The following is a 20,972-nucleotide window of genomic DNA, read 5'->3' as shown; positions in this document are numbered from 1 at the left end:
AACTTTTTTTTCTAGCTCTTACCCTTTTTGAGTTATCTTGAAAAAGCCCTTTGTTTTATCTTTTTCCACCCTTGGCCGGGGGTTGAACAAAAAATTACTCTCACTTATTGTTATAATATATCTTAAACTAACTCATATAAAAAATTCAGCGAAGTTGACAACATTTCGATTTAAAGGCTTAGTTAATTGGACTACAATGAAGCTTTCGAGCTGAAATTTTTACCACTTATTAAGGGGGTAAAAAGCCTCAAAAATTCTGAATTACAAGTGTCTGGGATGAAAATTGCATTAATTATTAGCAATTGAAGAAAACGGCAATTTTCGACCATTTTTGAGCTCTTGTGCATAAACAAATTATCGGAATTTAATCGGACTTTTTTCATTTTATAGGCTTATTTAATACCTACTTTTTTTTGTATAAACATTTTTTCGCTATGAATAATAGCTTTTTTGCGTGAGTCAAAAAACCACTTTTCCATAACTTTGACCACTGTTAAAACAAAGTTTCCCAACTAGCCTCGAGTTGATTTTTTGATATTTTATTTATAATAGGTTTCCGAACAATATTCCGCAGAGAAACCTCTAATAGTATTTTTTTCCCGAAACAGGCTCTTTCATGTCTATAATGACTGGGCTATCAACATTATCATCTTCATTAGAACTGGCAAGTAACATGCTAAAAACTATGCAAAGTTATCTAGAATATCTTGTGAGGTATTCAAATAATGATCTCAATATATTATTAAGCTCCTTATTTATCTTTAAAACATATAAGGGATAATTTTATTATAATTTCTCTAATATTCTATTATCTCTAGAATTTATGTATGTTTTTCTGAAACTACTGGTACAATCTAAAATTGCAAATAGTGTATCAAATATTTTTTATTGTAAAGATTACGGTATAAAGTTTTGAAAATATCCGTGCTAAAATCCGCGACCGAGCAACAAATCACGTTTCAGCAACTGTCAAAATAACCACCGGAACAATACACACCAGGAATAACCTCAAAAAGTCTACAGATTTTCCAAACACAAAGCGAGCTGGTGCACGAAAAAACTGGAACTTCTGCACTCACCTGAACAACCTTGACCATCAAAAGACGCACTCGTAGCCCTTTTTATGGAACTAAAGAAACCGCTCATTGGTACATCCCTTGCACCAGGTCATATCTAGTTACAAACTGACTGCACATTTCGCTCGACAGCGTATCAGGTGTAGAACGACTCGGGCGCAATCTGACGCTACGAAGGCGTCGGGGGCGTCCTTTTTCAGCGCGCGTCGTTAGAAAGGGCGCGCGGCACGACGCCGACGTTGCCGAAACTCCGGGATTGTTCCTGTAGTGCGCTTGATCGATGGCTGGGGGAGAGTGGTGCAGCCGGAGTTGTTAACCTCGTTTTTTTGCGCGGGCGGAGATTTGTTTTGGAGCCGGTAGGAACGCATTTCCTACAAATATGTTCAGAGATACGCTGTAGTACGTTTTTTAAGCGTATATTTAACATATCATTGTTATAGTTAAACTACTTGTCCGATTTTGAGCATGTTTGGAGGAATATTTCAAATATTTCGCATCAGTTTATAGGAAAAGTAGAATATACCTACGTTTTGTAGTATTATAATTCTACTTTTAAAATCCGGCTGAAGAATTAAAATCGTACCACCTCTAACTCACCCAGAGAATTTGCAAAATAGTGCACCAAAAAATTCAAATTGCAATTGTGCCAAAACTAATGGTTCGACAGCGCCTGCTTTGCGCACATTTAAAGTACATATAATTCACTACTTTTGTGCACAGGGTCAGCTCTACAACTTAAAAAATGTAGGAGTAATGAATTTTTAAAAAACGTTAAATTTTTCCGGGTTTTCTTCGTTTCTAATTATCCGATCGAATCGATCGACCTCTCGTTTTATTCGTATTTCGATTCTCTACAAACTGTCTCCTGATAGCATTCAGACTGCTTCGTTAGTTTAGGTTTTATAAGCAGAAAACTAAAAAAAAAAATAGTTTTTTTCATAAAAATGTTTAATAGTAAATTGGAGTAGGAAACATACAGGGTGTCCTGAAAAGGATTGACAACGCTTGACCACAGGTTCCTTGGATAAAAACAAAACTATTTAGCCTAACTTACCTATATACAAAAGTGCACGCCTACTGAGATATAGCCTTCTAAATATAGAACAGATAACCTAGTTTTTTTTTTCAAATAATTTGAAAACTATTTTTCTTAGAAACTTCAAATTTGGTACAATATTTTTTTTATAAAAGGGCAATGTAAATATAGAATTTGGTGAGAATACATATACAGGATGTTCTCTTTCTAGTGCCTGTGCGCCACTGGCTATCCCATAACTTTGTTGTGTGTATGCCAATGACGGCAGAATTTATATTTTTAAAAATAAGCACTATTTTAGAAGATTTTTTGCCTCTTACAAAATTTTGATATCGTTTATTGATTTCGAGTAAAATTGGCATTTTTTACACATTAAATAATATAAAAACAGTTTAAGATAAATAGAACATTCTAGTACGAGGTGCCATATAACAGAAAAACAAATTCATAACAATAATTAAAAGGTTCTGTGTCAAGCTAGCTGTGATTTAATTTTAGCTTACTTTGTTTTTTATTGCAATTTATACTTTTGCTGAACAAACTGATATGTTAGTAGTTTTGGGTTATTGTGAAGGGAATTGTTGTGCCACTATTCGAACATATGCTGAAAGATTTCATAATCGAAGAACTCCAAATCACAAAACATTTGCTAATGCGGAGAGACGCCTTCGGAAAACAGGACGTTTTTTACCTGTAACATTAATTCGTGGATAAGTACGGCCGGAATTATTCAGCTGGAGGAACAAATTTTGGAAAGGATCGAAGAAATTCCTCAAGTAAATAAAAGGCGTTTAGCGGCAGAGGTGGGCTTTCAAAAAGTTCCTTTAATAGAGTATTAAAAGACCAGTTATTACAGGTTACAGGTATTACAGGGTACAGGTAGGTATTACAGGTTATTAAAGGTCTAACAGGTGGATAGGTAGAGGAAATAATGCCCCTTTAAAATGGCCACCTCGATCTCCGGACCTAAATCCATGTAATTATTTCATTTGGGGAGCGTTGAGGACCACAGTTTAAAATAACTTTTCAGTAAATACAGAAAACGAATATGGGAAAGAATACAACATGAAATTAATGTTATGAGAGGTAATGCACAATTATTGGATAATTTCTAAATTTCGAAGAACTAATGTTTGCGTTTAAGAACAAGAAAATAACTTTGAGCATTTACTGTAATATTATTTTAATGTGATTACAAATATCAGTTTATTTAAAATGTTAATGTTGACTTTTTTACATTATTATATGATATTGTTTATTTAAAATATTAGTGTTGATTTTTATTTTATTGATTGATAATACTAATACCAAAAATATGTAGTTATTTTTTTAATGTGACGTTTTTTCATTATTATTCCCTGCTTTGAGGCCGCAGTTATAAATTATTTTTTATAAATAGGAATTTTTGCCTATATTTAATGTATAAAAAATGCGAATTTTACTCGAAATCCATAAACGATATCGAAATTTTGTGAGGGGTAAAAAATCTTCTAAAATAGTGCTTATTTTTAAAAATATAAATTCTGTCGTCATTGGCATGCACACAAAAAAGTTACGGGATAGTCAGTGGCGCACAGGCACCAGAAATATAACATCTTCTATATATATTCTCTCCAAATTCTATATTTATCTTGCCCTTATATAAAAAAATAAGTGTACCAAATTTGAAGTTTCTAAGAAAAATAGTTTTCAAATTATTTGAAAAAAAAGTATCTATTCTATATTTAGAAGGCTATATCTCAGTGGGCGTGCATTTTTGTATATGGGTGAGTTAGGCTAAATAGTCTTATTTTCATCCAAGGTCCTGTATAAGCGTATACATATCTACAGACTGTTTTTTATATGATGGCACTGTCCGTTTGCTATTAGTATTTTTGTCACAAAATCGCTGATTTATCGTGTAAACGCACCAGATGATTTTGCATTTTATTGATGACGGTAGATTTTTTACTTATTCTAAGTTATTTTACTATTTTTTTTTCGATTTTCTATAAATTACCTTCAAAATAGGGTAAAAAATGTATTTTCAAATCCTGCTTCAGTTTATAGTGCAAAATAGAGACATTTTATCCGTTTTTAAGACTACTCTAAAACGTTAAATGCGTTGTTGTTAATAATGTTAACTTAGAACAAAATTTTGTACAAGTTTTTTAATGTTCTTGTTTTGTAGTAAATAATAAAATACCCCGTAGGTTTGTAGATAAGTAATTTCAAAAGAGAAAATTATTCGAAAGTCTTCAGTTGAGTTCTTCAAACTTTACTTATTATCTAAGCGTTGTATATACCCTATCGATTATACTCACGTTTAGCTAGTTGCCTTGTGATGATGTCACAGTATGCTTCCTGCTGACGACGCAGGGCATCGCGACGTTTCAGTCGTCGCACCAAGACGCTGCCCATGCGCTCAACGTACGTGTTCAGGCAGCTTAGGATGGATTTTAGTTCTGCGGTATCTGGAAATGCAATTATCTGCTTAATATTTCACGTGGTGAGGGTTTGTTTTTATTGTGGGGCATTGGGGAATTGTAAGTAGCGCTGTGAGAGGTTAGTAGCTTTCGCGATTTTTAAATTACGAAAAATTATTACTATATAGGTTCATTTTTATAAGTGGTTAGTGGAATAAAATAATGAAAATGGAAATTTCAATCACGGATTTTCATTTAACTGATACTTAACAGGGCATTGTTAAAGATAATCTTTCATTCTACCCCAAAGATTAAGTACTTTTTAATGCAGTATATAAATCTTTATTTTCTTTCCCCACTGCGTCAAAACATCGAATTATTTTTTAAACATTACACCTTCATTAATTTTCAACGAAATATTTTCTAAACATGTTGCGTTAAAGTTTGGCATCGTAATCACACCCTTATCAAAAGAAAGAGAAAGATACAACTTTTTAGAACGTCGCATGAATAAATTTTATATTCAAAAAATCCCTACGCGTAGGAAACAGATCCAGATTTCATGATACACCTTTCCGAATGATGTATTCCTGTTAGATCTCCTTTCAAGGTTGAGCTGGGTTTCCGTTCCGTTAGGAAATCCTGAATCAGCGAACTGAGCCTCGGCGAAAATTGAATACAGTCGGGACACAGGGCTTGGGAAAAATTTAGATCACGACCTAAATTTCCATGAAAGTGAATTATAAGGGACTGGAACGGGATTTTGAACCAATTTGATGCCAAATTGTTTTTGGCATTGAGATTAGGATGAAATAGTACCTACATTTGTTTATAATAATTAAGAAACAATGCGGTTTAGTTTTTTCGTAAATGAAAGAAATTACCTACTTAAAATTACAAAAGCAATACATTACAATTCAAATATTATTAAGTTTATTATTTACAATTATTTATTTGTGGCTATACTTACAGGATAACATTCATTCATAAGGTATACAGGGTGATTCATAAATGGTGAAAAATGAAACCTCGTATTCTTTGGTGAATTTTAAAGGGAGTCTTTCCTATAAAGGTTTTACCTGGGACGCTTCGTTAAAAAAATACAGGGTGTTAAACTTAAAAACAGTTTTTAACTTTTTCAAATAATTTGAAAAGTAGTAAGTGAAATAATTTCAATTTTCGTTTAATTTTAACATTTATTTATATAAACTTTGTCCAAAACTTGAGGCTTTTTCCTAAAATTTAGATGCTCCAGTGGCGGAGATATAGGGAATTGGTGGCATATTTTTCTAAATAAAACGCCACTGTTTTACTGTAACAATCATGGTATTTCTCGTTTTTAAGTTTTTCTCAAAAAATGTATGAGAGTAATAATTTGCAGAAAATTGAAAGACGAATCCCAAAATATCAAGATTGTTACCGTAAAGCAGTGGCGTATTATTTTATTTAGCAAAGTATCCAAATTTTAGGAAAAGGCCTCAGATTTTGGACAGTGTTTACATAAATACATGTGCCTAATTTCAAATTATTTCACTTACCCACTAGTTTTTAAATTTATAAAAAAAATTAAAAACATTTTTTTAAGTTTAACACCTTTCTTTTTAATGAAGCCTAGATAAAAATTTTACACTCCTTTTAAAATTCACGAAAAAATACGAGGTTTCATTTTTAGTCACCGTTTGTGAATCACTCTGTATAAATGTAAATAAACAAATACTGCTTCAATTTAACATATCCTCCTTTATATGAAATATTGTTTAGGATAATACAAGAGTAATTGATGAAAATTTAATATTAGTAAAAGAAAAATTTCATTACTTACGGTGTTTTTTTGTTTTTTAATCTCCCAGATTCTTGATTTTCACTTTTCGATTTGATTAATTTAAATTAATTATTCATTTATGCAGTTTATATTTTATTTAAAAGAAACAATTTGGAAATATTAAATTTACGTTTTAAATAAATATCTGCTTTTCATAATCTCTAGCTGAAAACTTAAACTAATTAATCTTTAAGTCTATATCTACTACAGAACTGTAATCGTTTTAGTCGTTTCCTTACTATCTTCTTTGGACCGTGGAACTTCCGGTATTTGCGCCGCGTAGTAATTTACCTCCTTTCTCGAAATTTACACTGCACAATGCTTATCTGAAGATGTATCGTAGTTTGTTAGACTTCAGTTCTATTTTACTGCTTGATTTTCTGGTTTTACTTTTGACAGTTATTTTGTTTATTTGTTTCTTCTTTATATTCTTCTTACTGCGTTTCCTTTTAACTCATATTTCACTTCACTTTTAACCTCACTTTACTTTTCTTTCTGTTTCAGAGAGGTGTTTGCCTCAACACGGCTTTATCCAGAATGTCTACGACAAATTCTGACAATTCTTAAATAGATTTTTGCTAAACAAAAGAATACGAAGGAAGAAATTGTCTATTTTATTCCACAAGTTATGGAAACATTTCGTTAAAGCGACTTCCGTTTTCGCACAACCTGCACCCTCAATCTTTAATACCATAATGCTTGTCATCACACTTAAAAAAGCCTAATCCCCAAACTTTTAATTATATTATAACTTCTCTCGAAATGTAAAACGTCCAAAGTAATTATAACGGCTAATTAAGGGACTGCGACAACTTTTCTTAATTTCTGCAGAATAAAATGGAAAGTTAAAGGCTGGTTGGCCGGTAATTGATTTTTCCCGGGGATCCTTTTCTTTTTTGGCGTTTTAAATGACCCTGTTTTCACGTAAACTTTTAATGCCCTTAAATGTTCGTTTTTTCTTTTCGCTCAACAACGAAGTTGAATTTTGAATTACTTACTTTCATAATATTGAATGTATTTTTTGCAAAAAACATGGAAAATCATGGTAGGTTTCAGTTATTTCAACAATGGGTTTTAATAAGGCCTACAAATATTTGTACGATAATTTTAATCATCTTGTGTGAGTCAATTACAAGACAATGCTCATGAACGTAGTAGGAAAATAAAGGCAGGGATCATTCTGTTAAAAAATTTCTAATTTAATAAAATAATAAAAATTCAATTTTAAATATATTCATTATGTGGCAGGAAAGTCACTATAATAATGAGACAATTGTAGGAATAATATAGTATAGGATTTTTGCAATGGTTATTTAATGGTTACTGTTATATAATTGTTAGATTTCAGTAGTTTTACACGGGGTGGGGATGTATTTAAAAGTGAGATTCAGAAGTTTGGAGATGTCTAATTATGAAAAACGCACCAGTTTTCGTTAGCGCATTAAAATTATCTTTTTGCGTTTTTAATTTACAATAACAGCCGGATTTGATTTGTGAAAACATGGTCAATCAGTTGGACAGTGGTTATATTGCTCTTGGAATAAGCAACTATTGCACTTTTGACACTGTTGCATGTCTCTTTTTCAAAGGTTTTGTGACACTATGTCCAAATTGATGAAACAAAATTAATATTTTTGAACTGGAACTAAAACGAAAGGTCTTTTGGTGAATTTTATGTGTTTAACGATGTGTTTTTTTTTTAGAAAGAAAAGCTTTAAAGTAAGTAGAAAAAGATTAATAAATAGGTACATTTCTTAAAGTACAGAAGAGGCTATGACTGTTTGAAATAGTCAACTATGACAAAAAAATAGGTATAACCTTATATCGCTTAATTCGTCTCATCGAATCGAAAATTATCCAGATTATCCTTTGACAGGAGCCTACTACGTTATTTTACATATAAGCTATTTGTAAACTTCGCTTATTTCATAGAAATGAGATTTCATGAAAAACTAATGAATTTTGGTATAGGAGCAGGTATAGCAAAGTTGTAGAGAATTTAATTCTGCATCTCATGGTATGAAAATATACAAGGCGTTGCATTTAAAAAAATCGAGATTTTTCAATTTTTCAATTGGCAATTTTGACATGATATTTTGGTCACCCTGTATAACGCAGGCCAGTTTTTGGAGCATGATTCGGAAGAGTCATCCTTACTAAACATCTGATAAAAAATGGGCTTAGTAGCTATTAGTATAACCTGTCAGTATCAGAAAATGTAAGCAACCAATATCGACTAGAAAACCCTTTCAAGCGAGATATCTCAAAAACTGTGAATATTTGAATAGAACTATTCTACACAAAGTACCCTTTATTTTTTAGAATCCTAAAAAAATATAAAAAATGTGCGTTTCCATTTAAGTCTGTCCAGGAAAAGTGGAACACCCTGTATAGTTGAATATATTTTTAATTTGTACATTCCGAGAAATGTGGCAACACAGTAAAAAGAAAAATCCATATATTTCTCATTTTAACATAGATATTGGACTTTCCCGCACTAATGGAACACGCTGTATAACTGGCGCATTCGCCATTTTATTGAACGATAAAACATTGTTATGTTCAATTCTGTCTTGTATTCAGCATATATGAAGCACAAATGTAAAGCTGTCAAGAGAGTACTTAGTGTATTAAATTTAACAAAGGAGTACCTACAAGTATTGACTCATTTGATTTGTCAGTTTTACTTTATTAGAATTTTCTCGTTTGATGAAATTAATTTATTTAGTTATTTTGTCTGCATTCATTTATTTGTGGCATATCAACGCAGTTTATTAGGTACTAAACCAATTGTGAAAGAAAATAAGAGTTACGTAATGTCTGTTTCAATGACAGGGTAGAAACAGTTCCACATGAGCAACCCTTTTGACGCAAGACTTTCATTTAAAAATATCTAGTTAAGAAAAGAAAAAAGTTAATTTAGTTGTCACAAAAACTCGTAAAGAATTACATTTGCTGCCAATTAATCTTAAAAATAGATCTTTAAAAATTAGTATTAAGGAGAAAAGGTCAATTCATCGACGTTAAATGCGTTTAATATTTTTGTGACAGGTTTTCAATTATATTCAGAATATGAATAGGAAATTCGGATCCGTTCAATCAATCTGTGAGTGATTTGTATATAAACAGGAAATCTGCACGTATATGAATAATTTCCATAAACGTTTTATGAAACAACAAGGGAAGTAGTTTGTATATTTAACTTTTTTTATTCGATATAATGGAATTTGTCGACATTTATATTCAATATATTTTTATGAAAGTAACAAAAAGCAAAGTGTCAGAAACACATAAAATTCCTAGAAATTTAAAAGGCCGTACGGGTAGAATAAAATGTTGAAGGGAGAAAATTTTTTTATTAAATCATTAGATAGGTATAATAATAATTTTCCACAAGTTGCATTATATGCCTTGTATAGATTCATTTACGAATTACCCTGTATATGTAAATATGTTATCATTAGTTTAGGAAAGTTAGACATAAAAAGATGGAATAAGCGTACTTTTTTACTCTGACAAGGAGAAGGTAAGGTAGTCGGATTTTTGTAATTTTTGATATTTATGGTACCTACGTGTAGTTTGGACCTTGAATAAGAATTTTCTGAAGTAGTTCGACGCAACGTTCATAAATTACCGAGATAAAAGATTTTGAAGTTTTCCTGATCGCTAAATCCACTAGATGTGACACATTCTTCAACTGGGAGCGTGGCCTAATTGATAGCGTTCGGGACTGACAGTCACGTGATCGCTGGTTCGAGTCCGTCACATGACATTTTTCTTTTTCAAAACGCACCATATGGTTTTTTATTATTTTTTTCATCTCGAAAATTATGAACAAACGAAATATTATAATACATACTTATGTATATGTAGGAATATTCTTCAAATATTTCATTAAAATGCACAATTGGTTGATAAACAATATTTATTANATACTCATTTTTCTCTATCTGCTCTTAAAATTAATGACATTATGACTGAATCACCCTGTATATAAAAAAAATTATCAAAAAAATCGAAGAAAACAGATTTTTCTGAAAATATTAAAAAGCGCATAATTAATTCGTATGCATACCCTCGAAAACCTCTAAAATGATACATTTGATACTCATAAATATTCAAACCACAAAACTCTATGTAATATTTTCCAAGAACTTTCCGCAATTTTCAATTTTGTTATTTAGAAATGAATTGATCATTATTGTGGCTCCAAAACATTAATTTTCACATCTGCATTTCATTTAAAAAATACGGGAAATCTATTGGGAAAATCGAAATTTTTCATAGGAGCAATTTTATTGGAAATTTAATTTTGAACAACTTTAAAAACGTGCACTTTCATTGAAGTTTTGGTAGTTTTTGGACAAAAACACGAAAAATCATATAAGTTCTCTCATTTTTTCTTCATTTTCCTGGACTAGATACCAACATACGTGTTTCCTCAATTACTTAATTCTAAAAATAGGCACTAGTTTTGTGGGTTACACTTGGTATGCCTGATAAGTACAGCGGCTCAGGTAATTGCAGATAAACAATTTGAAAAAACCCGCATACGTATTTAAAATTATTCGACGCCGTATCAGTAATCTCCAATTCAAATGTAGGTTAACAAACCTTACTCGATTGGCTCTGTCGATTACAATTTTCATTTTAATTCCCTACAAAATTTGATTTGTATAAAAAATATTAAAAATTATAAAATTTTTGTACACTACCTACCTAATATACGGAATTAAAAAAAATGAACTTCATACTTCCAAACCCTTGAACTTTTTTTTCAAGAAAAATTATTTTAGCAAATTCTCTCCTTATTACTACAAAGAAACTGCGACTTTTTGAGGTTGTGTGTTATTTATTCCCCCAAATTTATATTTAAGAATACAGATCTTAATCTGGTCCATAAATTTTATGTGGGACTGGGTATTAATAATTGGAATCGTTCATCTTCCCAGGAATATTAAAATTAAAGTCATTAAAAGTGATTAATTAGCCTCTTCAGTCTAAGCCAGGCAGGAAGCTGCAAAGCCATAAAAAATACCATTTTATCAATGCCAAATTGCTGCAAAATGAGTAAATCTATCCACAATTTTTAAATAGGCATATATTGCACAAATAAGTAAACTGAAATAAAGATAGAACACGATATTTTCAGTGAATAATATGGTTTTTGTAACCCGTATTTATTTTCGACCCCTATTTTTTCAGCTGAATCATTATAACCGGAATCATTTCACACATCTGTACTTATCTACGACGACTGTTACCGAGAAAGTGATAGGTGAGCATAAAAGCTTACTCTGAATAAATATTTTACCTATCACTCAACGAGATTTAGAACGTGATCCATCCCTTTCGGCATTACCTGATTCGATTCCGAAAATATATGCGTTAGTAAGAGTAAACGGGTGAATATAAGAGAAATATATACCCCAGAGCTCGTGATGCACGTCGTAAAAATAAACGTGTTAGAGATAGGGAGAGGATGATGCCTTACCGAAGTAATAAATCCACGTTCCAAATTATCTGTTTTACGTTTATTAAAACTGCGGGTTTTGCACAAAATAATTCTTAATTCTGCCCCTGTTGGATCAAATGTCCTTATTTCTAATTGAGCAGTACGTTAATATAAAAAGTAGAGATTAATTCCTAAATACTGAGATGAAATGTGCAACTAAAGAATGTTATTGGCTGAATAATGCAAAGCCATAGATGTATAAAAATACTATTAAGGGCTCATTTGATATTCAAAAATTGAAGAGAGTATAGTATCCATTTTCATTTAAAATTTAAAGAAACAGTAACGAGTGTTGTTGAAATTAGTAGAGGTTTGAAGGTATCTATTGAAAAAAAATGATGTTGACTTCATTTCCAATTAAAACTTTTTTTTTTAAGAGGAATAAACTTACCATACAGTTGATTATCGAAAATAATGTAAAAGCCATTTGACAAGAGAAAATATAGACATTTTTTGCTACAAATTCAATTTTAAATACAATGTACCGAATAATTAAGGTATAGAACATTCAGTGGCGTAGAAATTTGCAGTTCGCTGTATAGGAAATTTATTTTTGATGAAAAAATTATAACTCCAAAATGACTAATTTTTAAATACTTTTTACTTAAAATACAATTAAGGTTAGGACAGTGGCGGCTCGTGACATTATGAGTAGGTGTGAGGCACGTAGCTTTTTTACTAGGTGGGCAAGAAAGATTTTTTTTTATTTCCAAGGTCAAACGACTAAATGCATTTGGAAATTTTCAGATGCATTTACAATATTATAGAAAAACTGATGTTCACGAGCAGGATCTTCATTCAGATTTTATAAAAAATAATACGCAACTATTTGGTTATTTTATTAATCGGTTCTCAAATAATAAATAGAAATAAATTTCATTTTTGTATTATGAAGATCTTCGCGCCAATAGCCCTATTATAACCGTAAATTAAAAAATTATATTATTATTATATTATTAATAATAATATAATATCTTTAAAATTGTATTTATAATAAAATTAAATAACAGAAAAAAAGCAAAGTGATATGTTTACCTAATAATTAAAGAAATAGTACCTACTTGGTTTAACTTATTTATTTTAAATTGTTTGTATAATATTTCTATAGTTTTTTGAACTTCTAAATTAGGAAATTGTTCGTCTCTGTATAAAATAGTAAGTTAGTTTTAAACCTATTTATTTAAAAAACGTTTGGATACATTTGTAATAAACAATCAAACGATTTTTTGGAACTTTTCATATTCTGGAAATTTTGAGGAATCTACTAAAGCAAGAAAATTTAAATCATGTAAATTCCAAAAACGAGTAGGTATAGGGTGAGTCACTATATTTTGACCCCTCCTTTAACTTTTTTGTTTTATGAGTTAAAAAAAATGTGAAATACAAAAGTTGCACGATTTTTTATGAAGTTCAAACAAAATGTCCGCGGATGTTAACTTTGTTAATTTAGATGGAACACCCTGTATATTTTTACATATTTGAATAGAACGTTCCTTGCCGAGCATAGCCATATAGGGTTTGTTGGGTCCATCTCTAACAATAAGCGAGATAATATTAAAAAACGAACGAATTAAATTGTTAATGTTTCGTTCAGTTTTCATCGTTTCTTTGGTTTAGAAATGAAGAGTACGCGTCAAGATCGTTTATTAAATAACAGTGGAAAAAACAAATTTCCACACTGCAATTACTCATAATTTGTAGTATTTAACGTTAACTTTCAAACGCCGTCAGCAGAATTACAAAATAGCTATTCAATCAAAAGTTGTTAACAATTAAAAATCGCAAAATTCGCATTTTTCGAGTTTTTAACGGCGTTTATCTCGAAAACTATGCGTTTAACAAAAAAATTGCTAGAGACATTTTCTTCTTAAAATGGGTCAAAGAACAAGAACATTTTTTATTTTGCCAAAAACTTAAGTTCTCAGTATTTTGCAAGTTTTTTGTTAATAAAAAACTTATCGACATCCGGGCAAACTTCTACCCAAAAAATTCGTGTTCTACAGCTCAAAATACACAAAAAACACTTGGGTAACTCCATCTAAATAAAGGAGGCAATTGGGACCCCCCTGGCTACAGCACTATTTATTCGAGTCAATATTTTATAACCTTTCAACTTTTCGAACTGTATTAGCCCATAAATACATATTTTTTGGCTTGTCACCCTCCCAATATCGACACAATTCCCTCGCCTCGTCAATAATTTTAAATACGTCGCCCTTAATGCTTCTAGAAGCGACCTAAGAGCTCCTTACCATCAAAGCTAATAAACTTTTCCAATCGTGCCATCTCCGCAATTCCATTTTCTATCTGGTTCTCGATACATTACCATCCACGCGTTTTATGTAAACGTAATATTTCTAAAGCCAATTTCTGTTACTGATTTCGAAACTTCGTTCAACTTAGCTTCCAAATCAGGCTCACCCTCGATTTGTTGAGCTAACAAGTTCCATTTATATTTAGACGATGCTTTTATAAGTGTTATTTTACTCGCGAGGGTAGAGCGCGTTCATAGATTTAAGAGAATGACGACTTGTTTGAGGCGTTACCATGTCATACAACAAGCAAGTATTTCATTGGCCTGTAAGAATTTGTTGCTATTGGGCGAGGCATTGAAAGTTTTCGACTGAAGCAGAAAATTTTTCACTTCAAATTAATATAGAGCTACAACTTTCGCATTTGTGCACTAATTGGTACTACAGTGTGTCGTCTTGATCAAACTGTGACGTTACTCGTTACCAGGACATAAAAAACAAAATAGCGCGAGTGAAAGCGATGATGTAATATTTTCTTAATGAAATTATGAATATTTATGCGACTTTTTGTCGTAATCCAGATCTAAATCCAATGGACTTTTACATTTGGGACTACATCGAACACCTTGTGTACACAGGGCCAGTAATTAATACTAAGAACGAGTTGTGGCAAAGGATTGTGACTTCTGCAGACGCATCAGTTCGAAATTTTCCATACGGACTTTTTAAAAGTCAGGAGAATTTTTTTAAAACGATGTAGAATATGTATTGAAGTAAATGGTGGTCACTGTGAATAGAGCCATTTTCAGGAACTGCGTCAAAATTGTAGAAAAACGCTCATACCCGTCGATTTTAGATTAAAGGGGGACATTCTTGCTGGTATTTTTGACTCCGACACTTTCATCCCCAAGCAAGGGTAAGCATCACCTTAAAATATTTAAATGACATTGGGGGTTGAGTAATATTTCTTTTGAAAGTTACAATTCTCTTTACAACAGACTTTAAATTTTATAATTCCGCCCAATACTTATTAATAATTTTGATTTTAAAGTTGAAACTTATGTACAAACAATTAGTAACGATAAAAATGTCAGTCATTCGAGTTAAGTACGCCAATGGTATAAGTGCAGAAAAAACAGAAATGAATGCTATACACACACAATGAACGTAAAATTAATAGATTCCAAATTATTTTCTAGTATTATTTGGAAGCGTTGGTTGGTAGTTTATTTAATTGTATTTTTGAAAATTAAACACTATGGTTTATTCCATTGCGGAAAGGGTAGATATCGCTTCGCTTTACTTTATGAACAATAAATGTGCGAATAGAATAGCTCAACTATTTAATCAACAACATCAAGATCGACATGTTAGGAGGGAGTATATTCTAGTGTTAGTAAAAAAATTTCAAGACACAGGGAACGTAGCCAATAAAAAACGAGAAATTGAAAAACCTATAGTTAACGAAGCTAGTGAAGTTGCAGTTTTGGGACAAGCTCATCTTAATCCTACATTAAGTTCGAGGCAGCTGGCATCTGTGTCTGGGATCAATCGAACTTGCATAGAAACTATTTTGAAGAAGAATAAATTCCATCCATACATAATACATTTAGTCCAGGAACTTCATGAGGATGATTATGACCGCCGTTTGCAATTTTGCGAAATAATGAGTGAGCGAGCAGGGAACGATCCACAGTTCCTTTTTAACATCTGTTTTTCTGATGAATTCAGTTTTTTTTTAACGTGACGGTAAATCGTCACAATTGCCGCTATTGGTCCGATTCAAACCCAAGAGTCTTTCACGAGGTGTATACACAGCAACAGGAAAAATTAAATGTATGGGCTGGAATTTTTGGTGACTGGCTGGTGGGTCCTTTTTTTCTACCTGGTAATTTGACTGGCCAAATGTATTTGCAATTACTGGAAGACGCTATTGACCCTGCCTTGACAGATATTATTGAAAATGTTCCAGAGTATGATGAAGATCATTTGATTTTTCAACAGGACGGTGCTCCTCCGCATTATGCGTTAATTGCCCGTCAGTATTTGGACCAACGTTTTCTACGGAATTGGATTGGGAGAGGAGGCAGCATTGAGTGGCCTCCACGATCACCGGATTTATCGCCCCTTGATTTCGTTTTGTGGGGATATCTAAAAAGTAAAATCTATAAAACACAGCCAGCGTCGCTGGAAGATTTGCGTCAAAGAATCGTCGACAAATGCCGTCGAATCACTCCGGAAATGCTTCGGAATGTGCGCGAACGTTTCGAACAAAATCTTTATTCTTGTGTGGATGCGGGCGGTCATCAGTTTGAACATTTAATCAACTAAGAAGTAAGTAAGCAACTAAACATAATTTAAATTTTAAAATGTAAATTTTTTCAATGTATTGGGCGGAATTATAAAATTTAAAGTATGTTTTAAAGAGAATGGTAAGAGCTTTCAAAAGAAATATTACTCAACTCCCAATGCCATTTAAATATTTTGGGGTGATGCTTACCCTTTCTTGGGGGTGAAAGTGGCGGAATCAAAAATACCAGAAAAGAATGTCCCCCTTTAATCTAAAATCGACGGGTCTGAGCATTTATCTACAATCTTGACGCAGTTCCTGAAAATGGCTCTGTTTCGTTTTCATTTGGCCACCCTGTATTTTATTTACCCAGATTTCTGATATCGAAGAGCGTTTTGCTTCATTTAATAAGATTTTGGGAATTTTTTATTCTTATCTGTTGAGTTAGGTTAATACCTTTAAAACAAAATAAAAATACTAATAATAAAACGTATATCCGACTTGTCGTTTATAATTCAGTATATTAATTTCCTGTCCTTATCTGTGCGATAAGGCTAATCCAGTCTGTCCTCTAATAAAACATATAAAACAAAGTGCCCCATATGTCACTTGTCAATTTTTAAACGAACCCCACTTAGCCGTATGAAAAACTAAAAGCAGTCACCCACCTTTCTCCTGCAAATTCACCACCTCCACCCACGAGTTCTTGTGGGACTTCCCCGACGTAGCGGAGTTGTAGTCCGTCGTACCGCTGTGGATGTTGTAGTAGATGTCCACCAGAAGCTCGTCTACCAAAGCGGAAGCCCTCCTTCTCTCGTTCTCCACTATGGATGTCTTCCTCAGCACGGAGTCCATGGAGACCGTCCTCCGGTACTCCACGGGGTACGTAACGGACGTCTCGATCATCCTCGTCGGGGGCGACCCCGTCGACGTAGCACAGGTGAGCACCAGGTCCCCGAACATCTCTCGATGGCACACTTCCAACTGTTCGATTCTGTGTGTTGACATGGTGCACGTAAAATGGCGCTTAATTTTATGCGATAACAATTTCCGCTGGTACACAAACGATATGCAGTTGCGATAATTCGCTTATTTGTGTTTACGCTCGGCTCGCGCGACTGGATAATTAAAATGGGTCGCCGTTGGATGCGGCGCGGCTTTGGCAGTCGGCTGTATGCGATAAGGAAGTGTTTCTAGTTTGTATGAATGCTAGAACTGAAAAAACTTGCATACATACATACAAGTAGATATAATAATAATTGTGTCAGTTGTCAGATTGAAAGAAAGACCTGTTGTACATTTAATTTTTGAGCACCTAAATGTATAAAGAAACTAGCTAAGCTTTTACTGTAGCAGCAAATTTTGAGGATTTATAGTGACATTTCGTATGTATGTATTTACAGGACTAATCACATTTCACAGATCACTAAACATTTTTAGTCACTCGTGGAATACGATAATTTCAAGATCAAGATCTGACTGCTTGAAATTTTAAAAATATCTCTTTAAGTTAATTTTTCTTAAAAAACTGCAACTGTTGAGGTGAGAGCTAGTGTTCGTGCGTCAAACACCTCACTTGCTTATAACGATTTATTTCAATCACTTATAGTCCGGGAGGCAGCGACAGAAATTTTGCACCAATTCCTACAAAGCTGATTTTTTCTCATTTTGTTGTTTTGATATCGTAAGTAAACGGAACGGCAGTCTACCGCGCCAATGTGGGGGCAAACGTTAGTAACAATTTTTTAAACCTNGTACACAAACGATATGCAGTTGCGATAATTCGCTTATTTGTGTTTACGCTCGGCTCGCGCGACTGGATAATTAAAATGGGTCGCCGTTGGATGCGGCGCGGCTTTGGCAGTCGGCTGTATGCGATAAGGAAGTGTTTCTAGTTTGTATGAATGCTAGAACTGAAAAAACTTGCATACATACATACAAGTAGATATAATAATAATTGTGTCAGTTGTCAAATTGAAAGAAAGACCTGTTGTACATTTAATTTTTGAGCACCTAAATTAATAAAGAAACTAGCTAATAGTCCGGTCAAAATAGACATTTCAAATAACAAAAATTCCGACAGAACTAAATTTTTGTGGAGACATTGGGTACACCATTAAATAAAGTGTCAAAAGTCCCCATCGATACCATGTGTGCTAAAAAAGTTATTCGGGGTCAAAGGTCAAAATTTGAGGTTAATTGTATTTTTTTCGAAAACGGTAAGTTTTATCAAAAAAGTAGCTCTTACAAAAATTATAGACCTTAAAATTATCTACAAAAATGGTTTTTATACTTTTTCCCTAAGAATCACCATTCCTGAGATATCGCGATTCTAATAGTTGAAGGAGTCACGTTCTGCATGATATGCACTCATTTCCACACCACCTGTGAGGTAGTGTACTTCGGCGCGTTTTTTTAACGTGGTTTCCCCGGTAGGCTTACTCCACGAACAGTTAGGACGGAATTTTCAGGGACAATACTCTTTTAACTTTATGATGATTTATTGATATTGATATTGGTTATTGACTTTAACTGTAGTTCTGATTTCTTTTGATATTTTAATCTGATTCATACTCTTCAAAGTCGACTTCAACAGTCATGTCTTCTTCGATTTCTTCATCATCATCATCATCATCTTCTTCTTCTTCTTCTTCTTCTTCTTCTTCTTCTTACTGGATCTTCATAAATTGTTCAAATGAAGATGAATCAGCTGTCTCTTCATCGAAATCACATGAATCTCCGTCTGTTTTATTCAATTGGACATTTGAGCAAGACTGGTTTTGGCAATTATTACACGCTGGAGAACACAGTAACCCTACTCTTCTACAGCCACATTTAGCACTACAACCTTTTTTGCAATTGCAAAAAATAGTGTTTAGGTGGGAGTAAAGTTTGAATCGGTTCCAAAGTATTATCTATTAATTTCCAACCCCAGTCTTCTGGGTTCAGTTGATTGCCTAGCCATGTCTGAACTTGATAGTATACTCGATACAAGTGTTGATTAGCAGAAGCCGATGTTGAAGTCGGACAAGATAATTGTACTTGTTTCTTGTTTCGTGTATTTTTTACAAAAGTTTTTACAATATGTTGTAGCCAGATGTTATTCAAGGCTATGCGGGTAGAGGGGATTGACTAAGGGACTGAGTTTCTTTAAGTGTATATTCTCAGAATAGTATAATTTATACATATAAGAGACACAAATAGGCATTTTTACTTGTGTTAAGTGCCTGACTATGTATATACGTGGCATATATGTGCATATTATGTAGAACGTGATTCCTTGAAATTTTAGAATTGCGATACCTCAGGAATGGTGATTCTTAGAAAAAAAAGTATAAGGACCATTTTTGTAGATAATTTTAAGATCTATAATTTTTGTCGGAACTACCTTTTTGATAAAACACCCCGAATAACTTTTTTAGGGATCGATGGAGACTTTTGACACTTTATGGTGTATCCAAGGTCTCCACCAAAATTTAGCTTTGTCAGAATTTTCGTTATTTGACCACTATTTTTATTACTAATTTGATTGTACTATAAGCTTTTAATGAAGCAGCAAATTTTGAGGATTTGTAGTTACATTTTGTATGTATTTACAAGTTTGCTCTTAGTGACTAAAATCACATTTCACAAATCACTAAACTTTTTTAGTCACTCGTGGAATACGATAATTTCAAGATCAAAATCTAACTGCTTGAAATTAAAAAAATATCTCTTTGAGTTAATTTTTCTTAAAAAAAAAACTGCAACTGTTGAGGTGAGAGCTAGTGTTCGTGCGTCAAACACCTCACTTGCCTATAACGATTTATTTCAATCACTTATAATGTATTGGTACTATTACTTAGAAGTGTGTCAAAAGTGGCAGTTTTTGACAATTTCCGCTGTCGGCAACAACAGTGTCATTGTTTGAGTTTGTTTCCCTAGTTGGTTCTTCACAAGATTATACAGGGTGATTCAGAACTTATCCAAAAAAAAAAATTCTGGATGTACAGGGGACCCTTACAAATACAATTTTGTAAAGAAAAAAATTAAAAAGAGCAGTTCGAAAATGATTTAAAAATACACTTCTGCACGGCACTGGAAACTGGTCCACTGTAAAACCTGACCTCGTACAATGCGACCGGCATGGCGGTGTGATAAAAACGGACAAAAACTTTCGCAAGGAAAGAAATATGTAAATAGAATTTTATCGCACCTATTTTATATCGGCAAATTCAACTGCTTTTGCCTTTATTAATTAATAAAATTAATTTGTGTTTTTAAATAATAAAATCATTTGACATACCCGATGTTACAACAATTGTTCAAAATTTTATCCACCAATGTGTAAACACATTTGGGTCCGTTGTACTCAGTTTCTACGAACTAACACAAATGTTGTCTTGTTTCACCATAACACAAATGCTTCACCATAAATTAAAACGATATCCATCAACTCCGAGTACACGCAAACCATTTTTGACACTAACTACCCATTTTTGACACTAACTACTAAAAACCTATTGTAAACACCACAGATAACAGGTAAATATCGCAACGACGATTGCAAAATCCGAATTCAGTATTCGGAGTCGCT

At 32.7% G+C, this 20,972-nt stretch overlaps 1 protein-coding gene across 1 annotated transcript in view; it reads right to left on the bottom strand.

Annotated features, from left to right (window-relative positions):
- The window catches only part of LOC108905130, a 127,636-nt gene extending 110,232 nt beyond the window's left edge, over positions 1-17,404 (bottom strand). Inside the window, exons 1-2 of the mRNA XM_023454565.1 lie at positions 17,065-17,404; positions 4,412-4,565 (exon numbers count right to left, since the gene is read on the bottom strand). Coding sequence (XP_023310333.1) covers positions 4,412-4,565; positions 17,065-17,404 — 494 coding nt within the window. The remainder of the gene's footprint in view (positions 1-4,411; positions 4,566-17,064) is intronic.
- Positions 17,405-20,972: the final 3,568 nt, after the last annotated feature.

The sequence above is a fragment of the Anoplophora glabripennis genome, unplaced genomic scaffold (assembly GCF_000390285.2).
Source record: "Anoplophora glabripennis isolate ALB-LARVAE unplaced genomic scaffold, Agla_2.0 scaffold287, whole genome shotgun sequence".
NCBI classification, from domain to species: Eukaryota; Metazoa; Arthropoda; class Insecta; order Coleoptera; family Cerambycidae; genus Anoplophora; species Anoplophora glabripennis.
The sequence above is the reverse complement of the archived record's forward strand: the minus strand, read 5'-3'. Positions and strand labels throughout refer to the sequence as shown.